This window comes from Pan troglodytes, chromosome 2 (assembly GCF_028858775.2).
Source record: "Pan troglodytes isolate AG18354 chromosome 2, NHGRI_mPanTro3-v2.0_pri, whole genome shotgun sequence".
Taxonomy (NCBI): Eukaryota; Metazoa; Chordata; class Mammalia; order Primates; family Hominidae; genus Pan; species Pan troglodytes.
In genome coordinates this window covers 34,624,094-34,640,457 of record NC_086015.1, presented here as the reverse complement: position 1 = coordinate 34,640,457, position 16,364 = coordinate 34,624,094, and the positions used below count along the sequence as shown (strand labels likewise).

At 41.3% G+C, this 16,364-nt stretch overlaps 1 protein-coding gene across 4 annotated transcripts in view; it reads right to left on the bottom strand.

Annotated features, from left to right (window-relative positions):
- TGFBR2 (transforming growth factor beta receptor 2) overlaps positions 1-15,967 on the bottom strand; it is an 87,396-nt gene extending 71,429 nt beyond the window's left edge. Inside the window, exon 1 of one of the 4 annotated variants that reach the window (XM_001166647.7) lies at positions 15,568-15,967. In XM_001166647.7, coding sequence (XP_001166647.1) covers positions 15,568-15,661 — 94 coding nt within the window. In that variant the 5' untranslated portion in view covers positions 15,662-15,967. The remainder of the gene's footprint in view (positions 1-15,567) is intronic. The other 3 variants (XM_516343.8, XM_054680490.2, XM_054680491.2) reach the window with 3 other exon arrangements.
- Positions 15,968-16,364: the final 397 nt, after the last annotated feature.

Genomic DNA, 16,364 nt, shown 5'->3' with positions numbered 1-16,364 from the left:
TTTCTATCTGCCTGAAGAAGTACGCAAATGACTATTTTCATGACTTTTTTTTTTTGCCTTTAATATTATTTAACAGCTATTTTAACAATGAAAGACATTTTACATATTCTCAAAAGGTATGTACCAAAGAAGGGTGTGGGCAGAAATGTTCACAAAATCAGGACCTTTCATTGCATCTTGGTGACCACCAATAAAGTACACAGAAACCCATAGTGAACTGAGGTCTAAGTGGCTGCTATCAACCAACACAATCTTGAACTGCTGAGTCTGATCATTTCATTTTCTTAAAACTTCAGGACAGTTCAATTTAGAGAGCACAAGAGTGAAGTTAGCCTCCCTGGTCATCTTAAGCAACATGGGAAGGTAATGTAAGAAAAGTGACACCATATCAATCACTTTCCCAAGCTTTTCAGGGGCTCACTCCAAAGACTTTCTTGATGATAAATTTTATTAAAGTGCTGATCATAATCAAAACAGTACATTGTATCAGAGGTCAAGCATTGTTTTTCACTTCCCTTCCCAGAACTTATTAAAGATATACCTCTGAAGAAAGACATAAGGAAGAACAAAATTGTTTTGACTCACAGAAAATGGCTACACAGACATCTAATACTTAGTCAAGTTGCTTATATATATGAAATAAGTTATACCTTGGGAGTAACAAAGTCAATAGGCTTGGCTCATAGGGAGCTAACTACGGCTGCAGCAGTTATTCAAGAAGTTAACATATTCTCTCCTGTCCCCTGAAGACACCACAGGCATCTCAGTAATAAACTGATAACAACCAATACTCAAGAGTTTGTGAAAATGCTTTGTAAAGTGCTGAATAATGTGATTATCTACTTACCACAAACGTCCTCACCAACATCATCATTAAAATCTTGAAAGATAAGTGCTTTTCAGTAGTTTTGAGAGTGAACCAATGACATGCTAAATTAAAAGCATTATATTTCAACCATTTCCAATAAGTGCCACAGAATATTAAGACTTAAGAATATTAAAATTCTGGTCAGGTGCAGTGGCCCATGCCTGTAATCCCAGCACTTTGGGAGGCCGAGGAGGGTGGATTGCCTGAGGTCAGAAGTTCAAGAGCAGCATGGCCAACATGGCAAAACCCTGTCTCTACTAAAAATACAAAAATTAGCCAGGTGTGGTAGTGGGCACCTACAATCCCAGCTACTCGGGAGGCTGAGGCAGGAGAATAACTTGAACCCAGGAGGCAGAGGTTGCAGTGAGCTGAGATCGTGCCATTGTACTCCAGCCTGGGTGACAAGAACAAAACTCTGTCTCAAAAAAAAAAAAAAAAAAAAAGAATATTAAAATTCTTATTTCATCTCCTTTTCCTCTATAGATAGAGCAGGTAGGGCACTACCAGTCCAAATCTATGTAATGTGATGTCAGTGGTAGCTCCAGAATTCCCATAGAGGAGGGGCTACATGGGTGATGATCTGGCTGAAAGGGAGGCAGGCAACACATCTGGAAGCTGTGCTTGCACAAGAGAACACTACTTGTGGTACCTAGACTGCATGTTTATTCAGGATGGATGGGGACTATGGTGGAGGAGAAGGCTGAAGGCCAAATTCAAGACCATCCTTAGAAACCCACTCCTATTAAGCACCCAGGTAAGAAAGGCCTCATATTTAAGTCTCCTTAGCATGTATCATTTTAACAGGGCTTTCCAAAAAGTACAACCAGGGGTCACCTTTGCAATATGGGATTATTTACCCTCAGGTAGGTAGAAAAGTATCTTCAGGCACTCTTCATTGCACCAAGACCCCTTCAGCCATCCCTATTCCAGCAATCCCAATGACTGAAATCATCTATGACTCATAAAGAGGAAAGGCAGGAGTGGCAAAAAATTGTCCTGCGTGAGATGGTGTGATTTACTTTATGACTTTGTCTGGTCTCTATAGTCATAATGCATTAAGCCTTCTGCAAAAGATTCACACATGAGAGAATAAATGAATCAAAGGCAGAGCCAGTGATGGATGGAAAATTAACCTTAACACCCACACACCACAGCTCCCCAAAATTCACAGAAACTAAAGACTGCAGACAGAGCAAGTCTCCACTGTAAAGAACAATTTACACAAAGCAGATCATACGAGATTTTCCATAAGCCTATGGTTCTGTCAAACAATACTACAGGTGGCTTTAAGCCATTGACATTTACACTCGGTGGTGAAAAGCCATCTGGGAGAAAAAAAAATAGCACTCCCAGCCTTGGATCTAAAAGCAAGTTTCCTCGGCCTTTAAAAGCAATGAATTCCAAACAGCAACAAACAAAACACATAAACAGAATTAGTGAGAATCTGTGCTAAAAGCTATGGCAAAATCAGACAGAAGTTTCTCCCTCAAAGAGTTTTCATTCTAGTAAAAGAGTTTTGTTTTGTTTTGTTTGTTTTGAGACGGAGTCTCACTCTGTCGCCTAGGCTGGAGTGCAGTGGCGCGATCTCGTCTCACTGCAAGCTCTGCCTCCCAGGTTCACGCCATTCTCCTGCCTCAGCCTCCCGAGTAGCTGGGACTACAGGCACCCGCCACCACGCCCAGCTAATTTTTTGTACTGTTAGTAGAGACAGGGTTTCACCGTGTTAGGGAAGATGGTCTCCATCTCCTGACTTCCTGATCCGCCCGCCTCGGCCTCCCAAAGTGCTGGGATTACAGGCATAAGCCACCACGCCCGGCTAGTAAAAGAGTTTAAAACACACAGAGACAGCACAGGTAGCTTGGCAAACAAGGTCATATGAATGAGAATGCAAGGCTTGTCAGAGAGGCTATGGGCAGGAGAAGGAATCACAGTGGGATGGATAATCAAGGAAGGCCCACTAGAAAAAGTAACATTTAGACCAGGCGTTATTTCAAAGGGTGGAGCCGTTGTAGGGCACAAATAGAGAATGGTAAAACTTGGGGGGAGGTGGTGGAGAATGGTCACAAGCTAGGAAATTTGTAAGCAAAAAGGATGTGTGAGGCAGCTGGGTTCAAGTGGAACCAGGGCATGAGGGATGTGAAGGGTGGAATAGATGATGGGCAAGAGGTTTGGCTTCATCTGTGCACGTAGTCATCAAACTGGTCCTGTGTCCCATCAGCACAAGGCACTCTCTTAGGAGCCAAGGGACACTGAGGCAGCCCCCATGCTCAAAGAGAAAGGGAAGGCCATGTGATGATCTAGGATTCATAAAATCCATGGAAGGCTTTCTAACAGAGGCCAGCTATTCAAAATGCCATCTGGGGGGAGATTTAACTGAGGGCAATGCCTGTGTTATTGACAGAGAAAGAACAAAGGGTGTCCATAAGCAGAGACCAATTAGGTGATTTTTACAGATGACAAAAATAAGAGTTCAGGTTTGTGTTACGGTAGCATAATTCAAGGGCAAAAATAAAACCAAATGGTTATAGATTTTGCGTAACTTTTCTGATGGATAACTTAAGATGTGATGCAACAGGAAGCACCATGAGATATGAGTTGCAATGGAAAGTTTTTATGTTTTTTTTTCTTGCCAAGTATAGTTCAGATGTCAAAGGCAAAGAAAAAAAAGTCAGAAAATAAAATTATTTGGAAACATCAGAAACTGCTTGTAAGGACTGGTTATTGTGGCTACTGTTAATTAAGAGCATTAATAACTGACAGGGACCCATAATTCTGGAAGACAAAAGTAACTAAGTCACAAAAAGCTGCCTTATGATATTAAAATAAAGGAGCAAATCAATGAAAAAGCCTATAGTGGCACTCTCAGAACAGTCTAAAACAAATGTTGAGCAATTCAAGAGAAATTTATTGGGTCTTCACTGAGCATCAGACAAATAAGTTCCTCAAGACAAAAGAGGATTAAAAAATGTTGAAGAGTAAAACCACTTCCTGAAAACCTGTCATCGAATCATTAATTTATTGGGTACCTACTTTGTATAGAGCAGAGTGCTACCTATTTTAAGAAATGCTGTGGTATAATAGCTCCAGAATGAATTAGGGCCTACATATGTCAAGGCAATCTGTGAGTAAATGCCTAATGAGGTAAACATGATTAATGCAGTGAGTTCAGTATAGAAATGGGTCCTTGGGGCCGGACGCGATGGCTCATGCCTGTAATCCCAGCACTTTGGGAGGCCGAGGCGGGCGGATCACGAGGTCAGGAGTTTGAGACCAGCCTGACCAACATGGTGAAACCGTGTCTCTACTAAAAATACAACAACAACAAAATTAGCCAAGTGTGTTGGCGCACACCCGTAATTCCAGCTACTCAGGAGGCTGAAGCAGGAGAATCGCTTGAACCCAGGAGGCAGAGGTTGCAGCGAGCCGAGATTGCGCCACTGTACACCAGCCTGGGCAACAGAGCGAGACTCCGTCTCAAAAAAAAAAAAAAACAAGAAAGAAAAAAGAAATGGGTCCTTGGGTTCTACAGTTCACCATGGTCAAGGGATGGACAATCAGTGGATAAAAGACTCATGAAGGATGACTAGGGAAACAGACTGGTTAAAAACTGACTCATTTAGTTGACTTGCTACCAGTGCCTTCTGTCTTCTGCTAGCTTTAGTTAAAACGGCTTAGGAAGAGTCAAAAGACTCTCATAAAACTAAGCCAACTCTTCCTTGAATTCTCCTCTTCTTTATTGACAGAAACAAGCCTGATGTGATCCACTAAAACCACTGCAGATCATTTGGCTACTCTTTGGAACATGCTTTAATGCTATTACAGCAGTGTTTTTCAAACTGCTATGTGTACAGGAATCACCTGGGGACCTTGTGAAAGTGTACATTCTGTTGCAGTAGGTCTGGGGAGAGGACCCACAATCCTCACTTCCAATAAATTCTGAGTGATGCCAGACCTCTTGTGAGCGGCAAGGTATTAGAACATCTTCAGCTGCTGTTATCAGAAGATGATAGGAAACCATCATTTTCGGGGTCAGAATGCTGGAGCTCAAGCTTTGGGCCTTGATGCATATAATAACTCATAAAATGTAATATTCAGGAAGGAATGAGGCTCCTAAAGAAGTGAGAAAGTAGAATGAACAAAGGCCTAAGAGAATAGAAATGTATTCTAACAATATAGATTATAAAAATAAAAGTAAGAGTGCCCAGGGGGATTGAGATTGTTAGATTATTTTATAATGATATAACTTAAGGGATTCCAAAATAATGAACATAAAATGTTATTATTAGATTTTTTTCCTTTTCACATACTTGAAGGACAAATTATATCATATTGTCTTTTTTTCTTCCCCAATACTATGAGCGTTAGAGAATGAGACGCAAATCCAATATGTAGTAACAAGGTAGTCACTCACAGCAAAAGTTGAAAGATTCCTAGTCTATGCTAACAAGTGTCTGCAAACTCTACAGAAATGCAATTATAGGTTGCGGCAGCTACTCCCCTGCCTAAAACAGCAGTCTGAAAACTGCCAATCTGTTGCAAATTCTGTCTTTTCTGAGAATATTTTAAGAAAAGTGGTAGAGAAATATTTGAAAGGCAACAGAACACTATTATATCTAGACAAGTTTCCTTTTTTTTTTCCCAAAAAATATGAAGGTTCCTTTAGGCTTTACTTCTCCCTAGGCATAGAAAAGCATTTCATAACTTTCTACCTTAGGAAAAATTTTCACAGACATTTTAACCAATTCAGAGGAAGGGGAGAATGAAAATACCATAATTAACCAAAGAGAAATAATATTACCACCAAAACCAAGTAAGCCTTTTATTTAGGAAGGAGTGAGCTCTAGCTGAAGTAAACATGCTATTTAGTCAGGATGTATGCTCAGACACCTGTAGTCGGAAATTTTCAAAATAGCTATGGTTTTTTTTCTTCTCTTTTTTTAATAGTAGTCATCTCCAATGAACACCAGTGGAAGTTTGTGGTATTTCTCAGTTCTGACCTGTCATGACTTTTGTTAGTTTTCTATTTTGATTAGCTAAAGATTTTCTAACTCAACTTCAATGATTTATTCTACTAACAAAATAGTACAGGGATAACAAAGAATGAAATGTTTCAGAACAGAAAATACTGGAAATCTTATTTAGTCCAATTCTTGTCACTGTATAGAAGGAAAATGAGCCACAATGGGAAGAAAGACAGCCTGGTCACCCAGACACCTAGATTCCTGGTACAACATACCTTAGTCTTTACCAGCTGTCTCCTAGGTAGAGTCCTTCTAATCTCAAACTAAGGGTCAGAGCTAGGTTATCTTTCATCCAAGATGAAGGTTTGTGATAATTACATCTTTGCAACTTCTTTTCTACTTGGCATGGGGCTCTAAAGTAGGAAAATGATGAAGGGTTTAGCTAAACCTGGAGGAAAAATATTTTGGTTTTGTGAAATAACAATGCAGATTTCAGTCTCTGTTTGCAATGGGGGGAAGGAGGAAGAGGCATTTTTTAACATTTATTTTCTAAACCAACAAACAAATCCTACCATTAGTCAAAGACTCAGGTCTTTGGAATCTGAAGCTTGTAAATTTCAGGGGCACTCTTTAAGAAGAAGAATACAAAATTAAGAATAAAGTGAATATAAAATTAAGAATAAAGTGAATATTTATTTAGAATTAAAATGGTATACAGGCTGGGTGCAGTGGCTTACACCTGTAATCCTAACACTTTGGGAGGCAGAGGTGGACAGGTTCCTCTGAGCCCTAGTGTTCAAGACCAGACTTGGTACATAGTAAGACACCATCTCTACAAAAATTTAAAAAAACAAAAAACAAAAAACTGGCCGGTCATGGTGGTGCATGCCTTTAGTCCGAGCTACTCTAGAGGACTGCTTGAACCTAGGAATCCAAGGCTGCAATGAGTTATGATCATGCAACTGCTTTCCAGACTGAGTGACAGAATGAGATCTCATCTCTGGAAAAAAAAATTTTAAATAGTATCATACAAACAACAAATTTTTAAAAGCTATAAATACTACAAATATGAAGTGTTTAAAAAACAAATATTTTTATTAACTGATTGCCATACCTCTGAAATACTTCTCCTATATTTTTTGGTTGCACACTCTTTGATCATCTCTTCCAATAACACTTTGCAATATTCTCTATTGAGAGAATAGAAAAATAATTCAGTCTTCCCTTTAGAACTGTAGATCAGAATTTGTAATTCATTCTTGAATAATTTGGAAAAGTTCCTTTCAGCTTCATAATTCATTACAGGTAATGTCATATAAATTTTTTGGATTGACTCCAAATTTGGAAAACTTTTATCAGGTTTCTTTTATATGTGAGCTGTAAGATTCAGGGCACTGCAAGATTTCGTAGTGTTTGACTTGATGACACTTGTTAACCACATTGCCAGGGCCTCTCCTAGAGCCAGGAGATGGACCTATACCAGGGTATAGGTAGCCTTGAAGGTTAAGTTCAAGCACTTCACAGTAAATCCACCTGAGCCTGGCATTTATATCCTCAACATATTTGATGCATCTGTGAAGTCTCCCAGTCCTTTCAAATAAAGTGCCTGTTTTACTCAGAATACCTAAACTTCCTGATGGCATAATTGTTCCATGATTCAGCCAAGACTGTATCACTTGAGGTATATACTTCATTTTCCCATTGAGATCACAAGACAGGCATGATGTTTGACTACCTGGTGTATAAACCGAGTGTTATTTTATTACACTAAGGAAATTCAATGGGATAATATATGAAGAATGCTAAAACACTAGAAAAATGTTGGATATTATTATTTCTCTTAACCTCTAGTCTTCCAACACCCATGCTATAATGGACAAGTAGTTTATGTCAATTAAGGCAGACTAGTCTCAGTACAGTATAACAATTAGGAGTCTAGATCCCCAAACCAGACCATCTTGGTTCCAACCCCAGCCTAATCATTTTCTAACTAGGTGGACTTAGGCAAATTTATTGACTCTGGAGGATTTATAATAAGTATAATATAACCTACCTTCTAAAGTTGTTTTGAGGGTTAATACACTTGAAGTACTCAGCATGATCCATGCAGTAGCAAGACCTCAATAAGTGGTAGCTACTGTGATTATTGGGAAATTAGTCCATGAAGTCTCTTGAGAAAAGCTACAGGGGAAATAAGCCCAATTTCATTTCCCTATGTAGAAAAGTTTGCAGGATTTGGGCATGACAGGTAGTCATCCACAAAGCAGCAGTGTTATCGCCCCATAGGAAATGAAGACTTTGTAATGATTTATACTTTAATAAAGAGCTGCTGCAGCATATACTGAAAATATGCACCCAACCCATATCTTCTTTCAAAGGCATTCATGTTGGTTCAACCAAATCCCTAGTTCTCTAAAATGAAGTTTTGACAATCTTATATCTTCTAAAGCACTGAGAAGCCTTTTTCCTTGTTTTCTTTAAAGAGGCTTGAGAAGAACCAAGCCTTTTTTTAGTTCAAATAAAATATTTACAATAGGAGGAAAAAACATTCAGATAAACTTCGCCTTGCCCGCCTGGTGGTCTCTCAATACACAGAAGAAATGCAACTAGGGCACTAGGAAATCTAAAAAAAAAAAAGGAAAGAAAAAAAGTATAGAGCTAAAGTTCACTTCAGGACAATGCAAAGTAAGAAAAACTACATTTCCCAAAGGAAATAGAGCACTATGTCTACAAAGTAACTCTTATCTTTTTCTTTAACGTTCAATGCTGTCTATTCCAGGGAAAAATGATACAATTAACCAAAACTAATTTCTACCCAACATCTCTGCAAAAGAATGTTGCTGCTGCAGATCCACCCCCAACATGGGAAGGCCCAAGGCAAGTGAGCAAATAGAGGCCCATGTACCATAAGTCAAAACATTTAAAGTTACAAATCAAGCTAGCAAACTGCTCAATAAAATAGGTTTTATCCTTCTACCTAGACTGACAAATATATCTTTTCAATGTCTTGGCAGACCAGGTACAACTTTAGAACTCCTACAATGTTCATAGTCCTTCCTCAGAAATGGGTGGTTTAAAGAGAGACATCATCCTGAGCCCTGGTAATCAATTTGCCTTCCTCCCCCCTGCCTGCTCCATCCTACATCAAGAGGGGCCTTGTGATATGTGGACACCCAAGCTCGCTCTCTGTCTCTCTCTCTCTTTCTCGCTCTCTCTCTCTCACATACACACACACACACACACACACACACACACAGAGCTATCCCTTAAACAACCCTCGCGCAGAGATTGCACAACCAGTAGCAATGACAGCCTTCAGGAAGATGGCTTCAAGGATCCATGCAAACTGCAGATACCAGTTCAGGGCCTTCTGGACAGCGAATGTGGGTTCCCACATAACCAAATCATGGTCTAAAAATGAAAAGAGAGTAAGACTGGAAGGCCCAAAAGTCACCTCACCCCATAGGCATGGCTCTGACCAGAGAAGAATGACAGCAGAGTACCATCTAAGGCCCAGGACAGAGGCCAGTTGTGTTCATATACTAGGCCTATATTTTAGTTGTAGAGCTGAAAAAAATTGGAGGAAAATATTCCCTCAGAAAAGAGAAAAAAAAAAAAAAAAGAGCTGCATGTCTTGACCTTTCCCAGATAGAATCTCCCCAGTCACAGGTACAGGCCCTGAAGCTAAATCTCATCCAATAATGATAGCTTCAAACCTATAAACAAAACACAGATGCTAGGGAACCCTTAAGAGTCTAAGCAGGAGGCCATAAGTAGACTAAACTGACTACACCCAAGAGGATAGTTGCTACTTGTTGGGTGCTAAGACCTAGAAAGCTGACTGTGGCAAGTAAAAGGCAGAAGTAATCCTGATGTAATGGGTGAGGAAGAGAATCTTAACCTCCTATAAGTTTTCAAATTGTCCCCTTCAAAAGTCAAACTGTCCCCTTCTTCTTTGTTATGTTGGATAACGTCGGCTCTTCTTGCCCTCATCAGCAGTTGTACACAATTGATTGTACACAAATGATTGTCCTACACACTCAAAATTTGGGGTTTACAATACACATCTTTGCAAATGGGGTATGTCCAACTGCTATAAGTGGCCAAACCACAGGTCACCCACCATGAGTCCTACCACTAAGACACCATTGTCAAACTGTGGGCTGTAGAGTTTCCTTATGCAAAGAAACTCTGCCTTATCTTGATTTTCTGTGGTACAAATGTAGTCAGGAAGGAGGCAGATAATGCAAGCAAAGCAAATCAATTAAATCAGGAGCACTGAACTGATGACATTAGATGGTAAGCTTCCCCTCTCTCAAATCTGATATCCATTCACCCCTCTTCAGCCTCCCTCCCAACACACGCATACACACATAGAGACCACACGAAAGAACCTAGCAGCATGCAAGCACAAGAAGCTTGGGCCACACACACATACATGCACCCAGGCAAAACTCCAGAGAGACCCTGAGCAGGATCCATCTTTCCATCCATAAAATAAAGATAATAAAACTTATCTTGGAGATTTCTTCCTAGGATTAAATGAGATACATAATGTCAAGTGGCTGTCTCAGGGTAGGTTCTCAAATGTTAATTGTCTTTCTCCTCCTTCTCCCTGAGATGAGACAATTTGCCTGTCCAGCATTCCAAACCCTTTTGGCATGCCAAGCAAAGAAGTATGAGTCATTATTTTGCCTCAGTCACAAGCAACAAGTACCTGTGGAGCAAAATATTACCAGGAAAGTAGAGAGTGCAAAATAAGCAGTGAGCATTCTTGCTGCAAATGCATATCTGTTCTACTGAAAATCATAACTTAAATCTGCTGAAGTTGTACATAAGGACCTGGAGGGTAGAAGCTAACAAGGTAACAGAGTTATGCTTTTATGTGGAACTTGGCCAAATAATGCCATGCTGTAGCCAGGAAGTATGTTTCCCCTGCACCCTATTTAAAACTGCTTTGGTGGTTTGCATCAGACCTAAATAATATCCACGCTACTCTAGAGTAGGCAGTGGTGGCTACAAGACCACACTTCCCTTCAACCAACGCTGCTTCACCCTTATAAACCAAAACATAAAACCCAATGAAAAAAGAAACTTAAAAACTAAATTTAGATTTTAGCACTCATTCGTAATAAAATTCTCTTTCCGACACCCTTCTATGAAAAAAAAAAAGAGGAATCAGTATCTACTGGATAATTCCTCTGGTGACTTTATTTAAAGTTTTGCAGTGGCTTTCAAGGCCCTACACTGATTCAAAATTTATGGCTAAAGGAATTGCATGAAAACTTCTAGCAGCTTTCCATCATGTTTGTCAGAAGTTGAAACATCTTTTTCCATATTTCATGAGAATACAAGAACCAATTCCATACTTCAAAAACAGTCAAATTACTTATTGTGATCAGAACTAAAACTATTCTAACTGAAAGTAAAGATTTTACTATTTGGACCAAACACCTAATAAACAGTGACTGCTTAGTTAAATGCTCGACCTCAGTTGCATTAGATACAGTAGGATGAAGTGGAGGCTCAGCTCAGCACTTCCTGGGTGCTAAATGATGTGTCAGGCACTGCCAGAGACCCCAGAGATAGAAAACTGAATAAGATTGAGAGGATTAAAGGTATAATGGGCAAGAGAGTTACGTAAAGATATGACTTTGGCTTGGTATTGTTACCAGCTAAGTGAGAGGTCTGTATCTCATAGGAGACATTTACCTCAAACTGGGACATTCAAAGCAGGTTTCCTCAAGAAGATGACACTTGAACTACATCTTAAAAGATGAGTGAAAATTAGCCAGGTAGCAGGAGTTCCAGACATCCTGAACAAACGAACAGCTGCCTAAATTGCTCACATTGTGTGTATGTGTAGTGACACAAATAGACTGGGAAAATGTGGGCTGTGGTGGGATGTGAAGCAGCAGAGTCAAATGGGAACCAGGTCAGAGGCCCCTGGTAAGCCCAATTAAGGAGTTAATAGTAATAACAGAAGCTGATATTTATTGAGCATTTACTATGTTGCAGGCACCATGTTAAATACTTTAAAACAATATTTTATTTAATCCTCACCATAACTCCATAATCCTCATTTTACAAATGAGACCAGGGATGACTAGTAGGTAAAGTAACTACAACAGGCTACACAGCCAGTAAATGGGAAGTGGGTTTGGAACCCAGGACGGCCTGATTCCAAAGTTTATACCCTCCACTCTTCTACCACCAGCCTATCCTCAAAGAGAACACTAAATGAACGCATTGGGTCCATCATGCTGGCTATGGAATGGAGAATGCAATTAAAGGCTGCCCAACTGGGGCTCCGTGGCAAGGCAGGGATAGAAAAGTGAGAACCAATTGATTCAAAAATACATTCAATGGGACCTAGAAGGAAACATTCAACATGCACATCCTCCTAGTGCATACAACAACAAAAAAAAATGAGGCTTTTGAAAATGAGGTGTAGAAAATAAAACACCAGATTCCATAATGCTTTCAAATATAAACAGTTAAAACATGTATCCTTTTCTTTACTTATAACATGCTCCCAGCTGTTAAATTCAATGGCAGAGACCAGGTCTGTCTTATTCATCTGAGATGGTATCCCAGGTCTGAGCATCCTGCCTGGCAAGAGATACTCAACAAATATGGTTGAAAAGGTAGAAGAAAAAATGCCCAGTTTTTGCAATGATATCGATGAGGTGCCTTATAGATCCAGAGTTAAAAACTAACCTTACTGAAAAAATTAAAAAGTCATGTTCATAACTGAGTAGAAAACATGTAGTAGTTATGTTGGCTACACAGACAACAGTCATCATTAGGGAATGCTACACTGAAAAGAAGGCAATGAGTTAAAAATGTGATTAGTATTTTGTATAAATCATAACTCATTAAAAATAAGATGTTGAGTTGCCTAAAAGTGAAAATGTGTTTTTATGAGGGGGAAAAAAGCGCGAGTAGACCGAAGATCAGATTTGGGGCCTAATGATGTCTAGTCTCTTACACTGACAAAATAAGCAGGTTATTAAAGTGACATGAAGAACCTGATCACTATGACACTTTTACAAATTCTTTGTCCTCAATAAGAATCTATCTACTTTTAGGAACCTGAAAAGTCATATTTTTCAGACCTGAAGAGTTATTGTGCACTTTACAGTTTTCCCCAAAAGAGTCATTTCTTAATTTTGATCATTTAGGAAGAGTGAATCTACTAAGTCAAAAACAAAGAAAAAAAACCTTTCTAATTCTTAGTGAAATTTGTTCTTTTATTTAAATCCTTTGCATACTACTAAACAGAAGTACAGAAGCTACTAAACAGAAGACAGATTTTTGGGCCTTTTTAGGTGACGTAAAAGGAGCTTGTTGTTTATTAAACAATCTCATTACCTGATATATTATCTTGCATTAAGATATTTTGAAAAAATGTTTTCAGTTTACCAATTACGTTAGAGAAATTCTGAAACTATTTACTTACATGAAAAATTAAAATGTAAGTAGAATTAGGTTTCTCGTCTTCAATATATCTGTCTTCAACCTTTGGCCAACTTTGAAAATTTAATTTGAATCAAATGAATACAAATTCAAAATGATTCATTAATTCAACCATTTTGAAACTTCAGTTCTATAAAAATATGAAATCTGTGGGCCTTGTGAAACTGTCTAAATACCCAAATAAAAAGCCACCACGTTTTTAAGCTAATTGTTTAAAAGTGTATATATTGATGAAATGAAAGTGACTCGTGAACTATTGGGCCTGGAATTTGCAAATCATAAACCTTATCCTTGTAAACAGAACCTAACTAACAACATCAGGGCCTGCTAATTTCCTTCTTTTATAATCTGGAACAAAAGTTGTTATGATTTTTAACATCCACAGAAAATTAAGGGTGCCATTTTAAATATTTATTAGCAAAATGTAACTTAGGTTTTAAGAGTCTGGAGGAAAATGACAGACAATTGAACATTCTGGTACTGCAATGCAGGAAAAACGCCAAGAACGAAACACTAAGATTTTATTAAAACCATAGGACTCAAGTGTGTGTTAAGACTTTTTGCTTGCAATAGTGCCTCTTCCTAATTTGATTAAAAACTTCCATCTCCATGCCACCTTCAATGTATGCCATAATTTTTAAAAAGTTCCCAATACACTTCAAACACTCTAAAATTTACAACTGACCGTGATGCGCATTTTTTCTAGACAAACCTAAAGGTAAATCTGCCCATGTCCCTGGATAAATAAAATGAGTGCCTCCGGGTGATGTGGACTGTCAACTCCTCTACATTTCATCCAAAGTCTACATGGGTCATCTCCAAGTCACCAGAAGAGCCAGAGGAAAGGAGGGGAGGGGCACGACACGTAAGATGTTAAACATGAAGATGATGTAAAATTACCCAGATTGAAGCTGGCCATTTTACAGATGAGGAAACTAAGGCCCAGAAAAAGCTCTATGACTCGCCCAAATAGTCGGTTACCCAGACCACAGCTGCAGATACTGTTATTTGGATCATAGCTGCAAAAAGTCTAACTTTTGGCCGGGCGTGGTGGCTCACGCCTGTAATCCCAGCACTTTGGGAGGCCAAGGTGGGCGGATCACGAGGTCAAGAGATCCAGACCACCCTGGCCAATATGGTGAAACCCCGTCTCTACTAAAAATACAAAAATTAGCTGGGTGTGGTGGCACGCGCCTGTAATCCCAGCTACTCGGGAGGCTAAGGCAGGAGAATCGCTTGAACCCAGAGGCAAAGTTGCAGTGAGCCGAGATTGCGCCACTGCACTCCAGCCTGGTGACAGAGCGAGACTCCGTCTCAAAAAAAAAAAGAAAAAATCTAACTTTTGAAGTCTCAGAGGTTTTACACTTTCCATAACAAATAGTTAAGAACCCCCATTCCTGCATGCATATATATATATAATATTTATATATATATTTATATTTTTTTTTATTTTTTCCTTAAAAACCTTCAGAGACAGCGATCAGGTGGGTAGCCTAGTTAGGATTTTAACCCTTCGGTTTCCAACAAACGATAATTGCATAGAACCATCAACTCCCTGAAGACAGGACTGTCTTGTTCCAGGCAAAATCTACGGCCTCTAGCACCCAGTAGGCATTCAGCGAGGGATTCCCGGTTTCACCTGAGCATCTCCACTCCCTATCCATCCATGCCAAGGCGTCAGTGGAGCCAGCTAACTTTCTTTTGGAAATCGATTATTTTCTTGAAACTTGTATCCAAAAACTCCGGGCCAAGAAGCCGGCCTGAGGGAAAGCGTGGCCGTCTCCAGGAGCTAAGGACTGAGGAGCTGGCCTTTTGAACGGGTGGCTCAGAAAGAGCTGGGTGGGCACGCGGCATCGCCATGGGCGGAGTGGCCCAGGTGCGCTGGCTGCTTTGGCAGCTCAGGCTGCCGCTCCGGGCCGCTGCTCCCCGGCCGCCTTCAGATAACCAACTTCTCAAACTTCCCTTTCCGGGGGTGGGGGCTCGCCTCGAACGCGGCCAACACAACGCCTTTCCTGCTCGCACAAAGGGGACCAAACGTGCCCCGCGCCCCTTGCAACTGAACTTTCCTTCTCTTTTTCAAGAAAAACTCACACATCCCTGCAGCTACGGGAGTCGGGCTGCGTGAGTGCCGCGGGGGAAACTTTCCTCGTTTCCGCCCGGGCGCCGGGTTGCCGGGCCCGACTGTCAAGCGCAGCGGAGAGGCGGGGACCCCAGGAAGACCCCCGGCGCCCCGCCGAGCCCGGGCTGGGGACCACTCACCCGACTTCTGAACGTGCGGTGGGATCGTGCTGGCGATACGCGTCCACAGGACGATGTGCAGCGGCCACAGGCCCCTGAGCAGCCCCCGACCCATGGCAGACCCCGCTGCTCGTCATAGACCGAGCCCCGAGCGCAGCGGACGGCGCCTTCCCGGACCCCTGGCTGCGCCTCCGCGCCGCGCCCTCTGCGGACCCCGCGCCGGGCCGGCAGCGCAGATGTGCGGGCCAGATGTGGCGCCCGCTCGCCAGCCAGGAGGGGGCCTGGAGGCCGGCGAGGCGCGGGGAGGCCCCCGGCGGCCGAGGGAAGCTGCACAGGAGTCCGGCTCCTGTCCCGAGCGGGTGCACGCGCGGGGGTGTCGTCGCTCCGTGCGCGCGAGTGACTCACTCAACTTCAACTCAGCGCTGCGGGGGAAACAGGAAACTCCTCGCCAACAGCTGGGCAGGACCTCTCTCCGCCCGAGAGCCTTCTCCCTCTCCTCGACGTCCAGCCCCTAGCTCTCTCGTAGCTGCCAATCATGTTTCCTAGACCAGCCCCTCCGAGAGCTTTGGCCGACTTTCAGCTGCCCCTCACCGCCCTCCCACACCACTCAGGAGTTCCTCGCTCCAAGTATTTACTCAAGAATGACTAAGTGCACGCAGTTCACAAAGTAACAACAGAAAACGTCCACGTTTTCCCTAGTAGATCAGAACATCTGCCGCCTCCCCTCAGCTTTCTTCAGATTGCTCCTAGGTGCTTTAGAGATGCGTTTTCAAATTGCAAGTTGAGATCCAGGAGTGAATACTCCAATCTATTGAGTC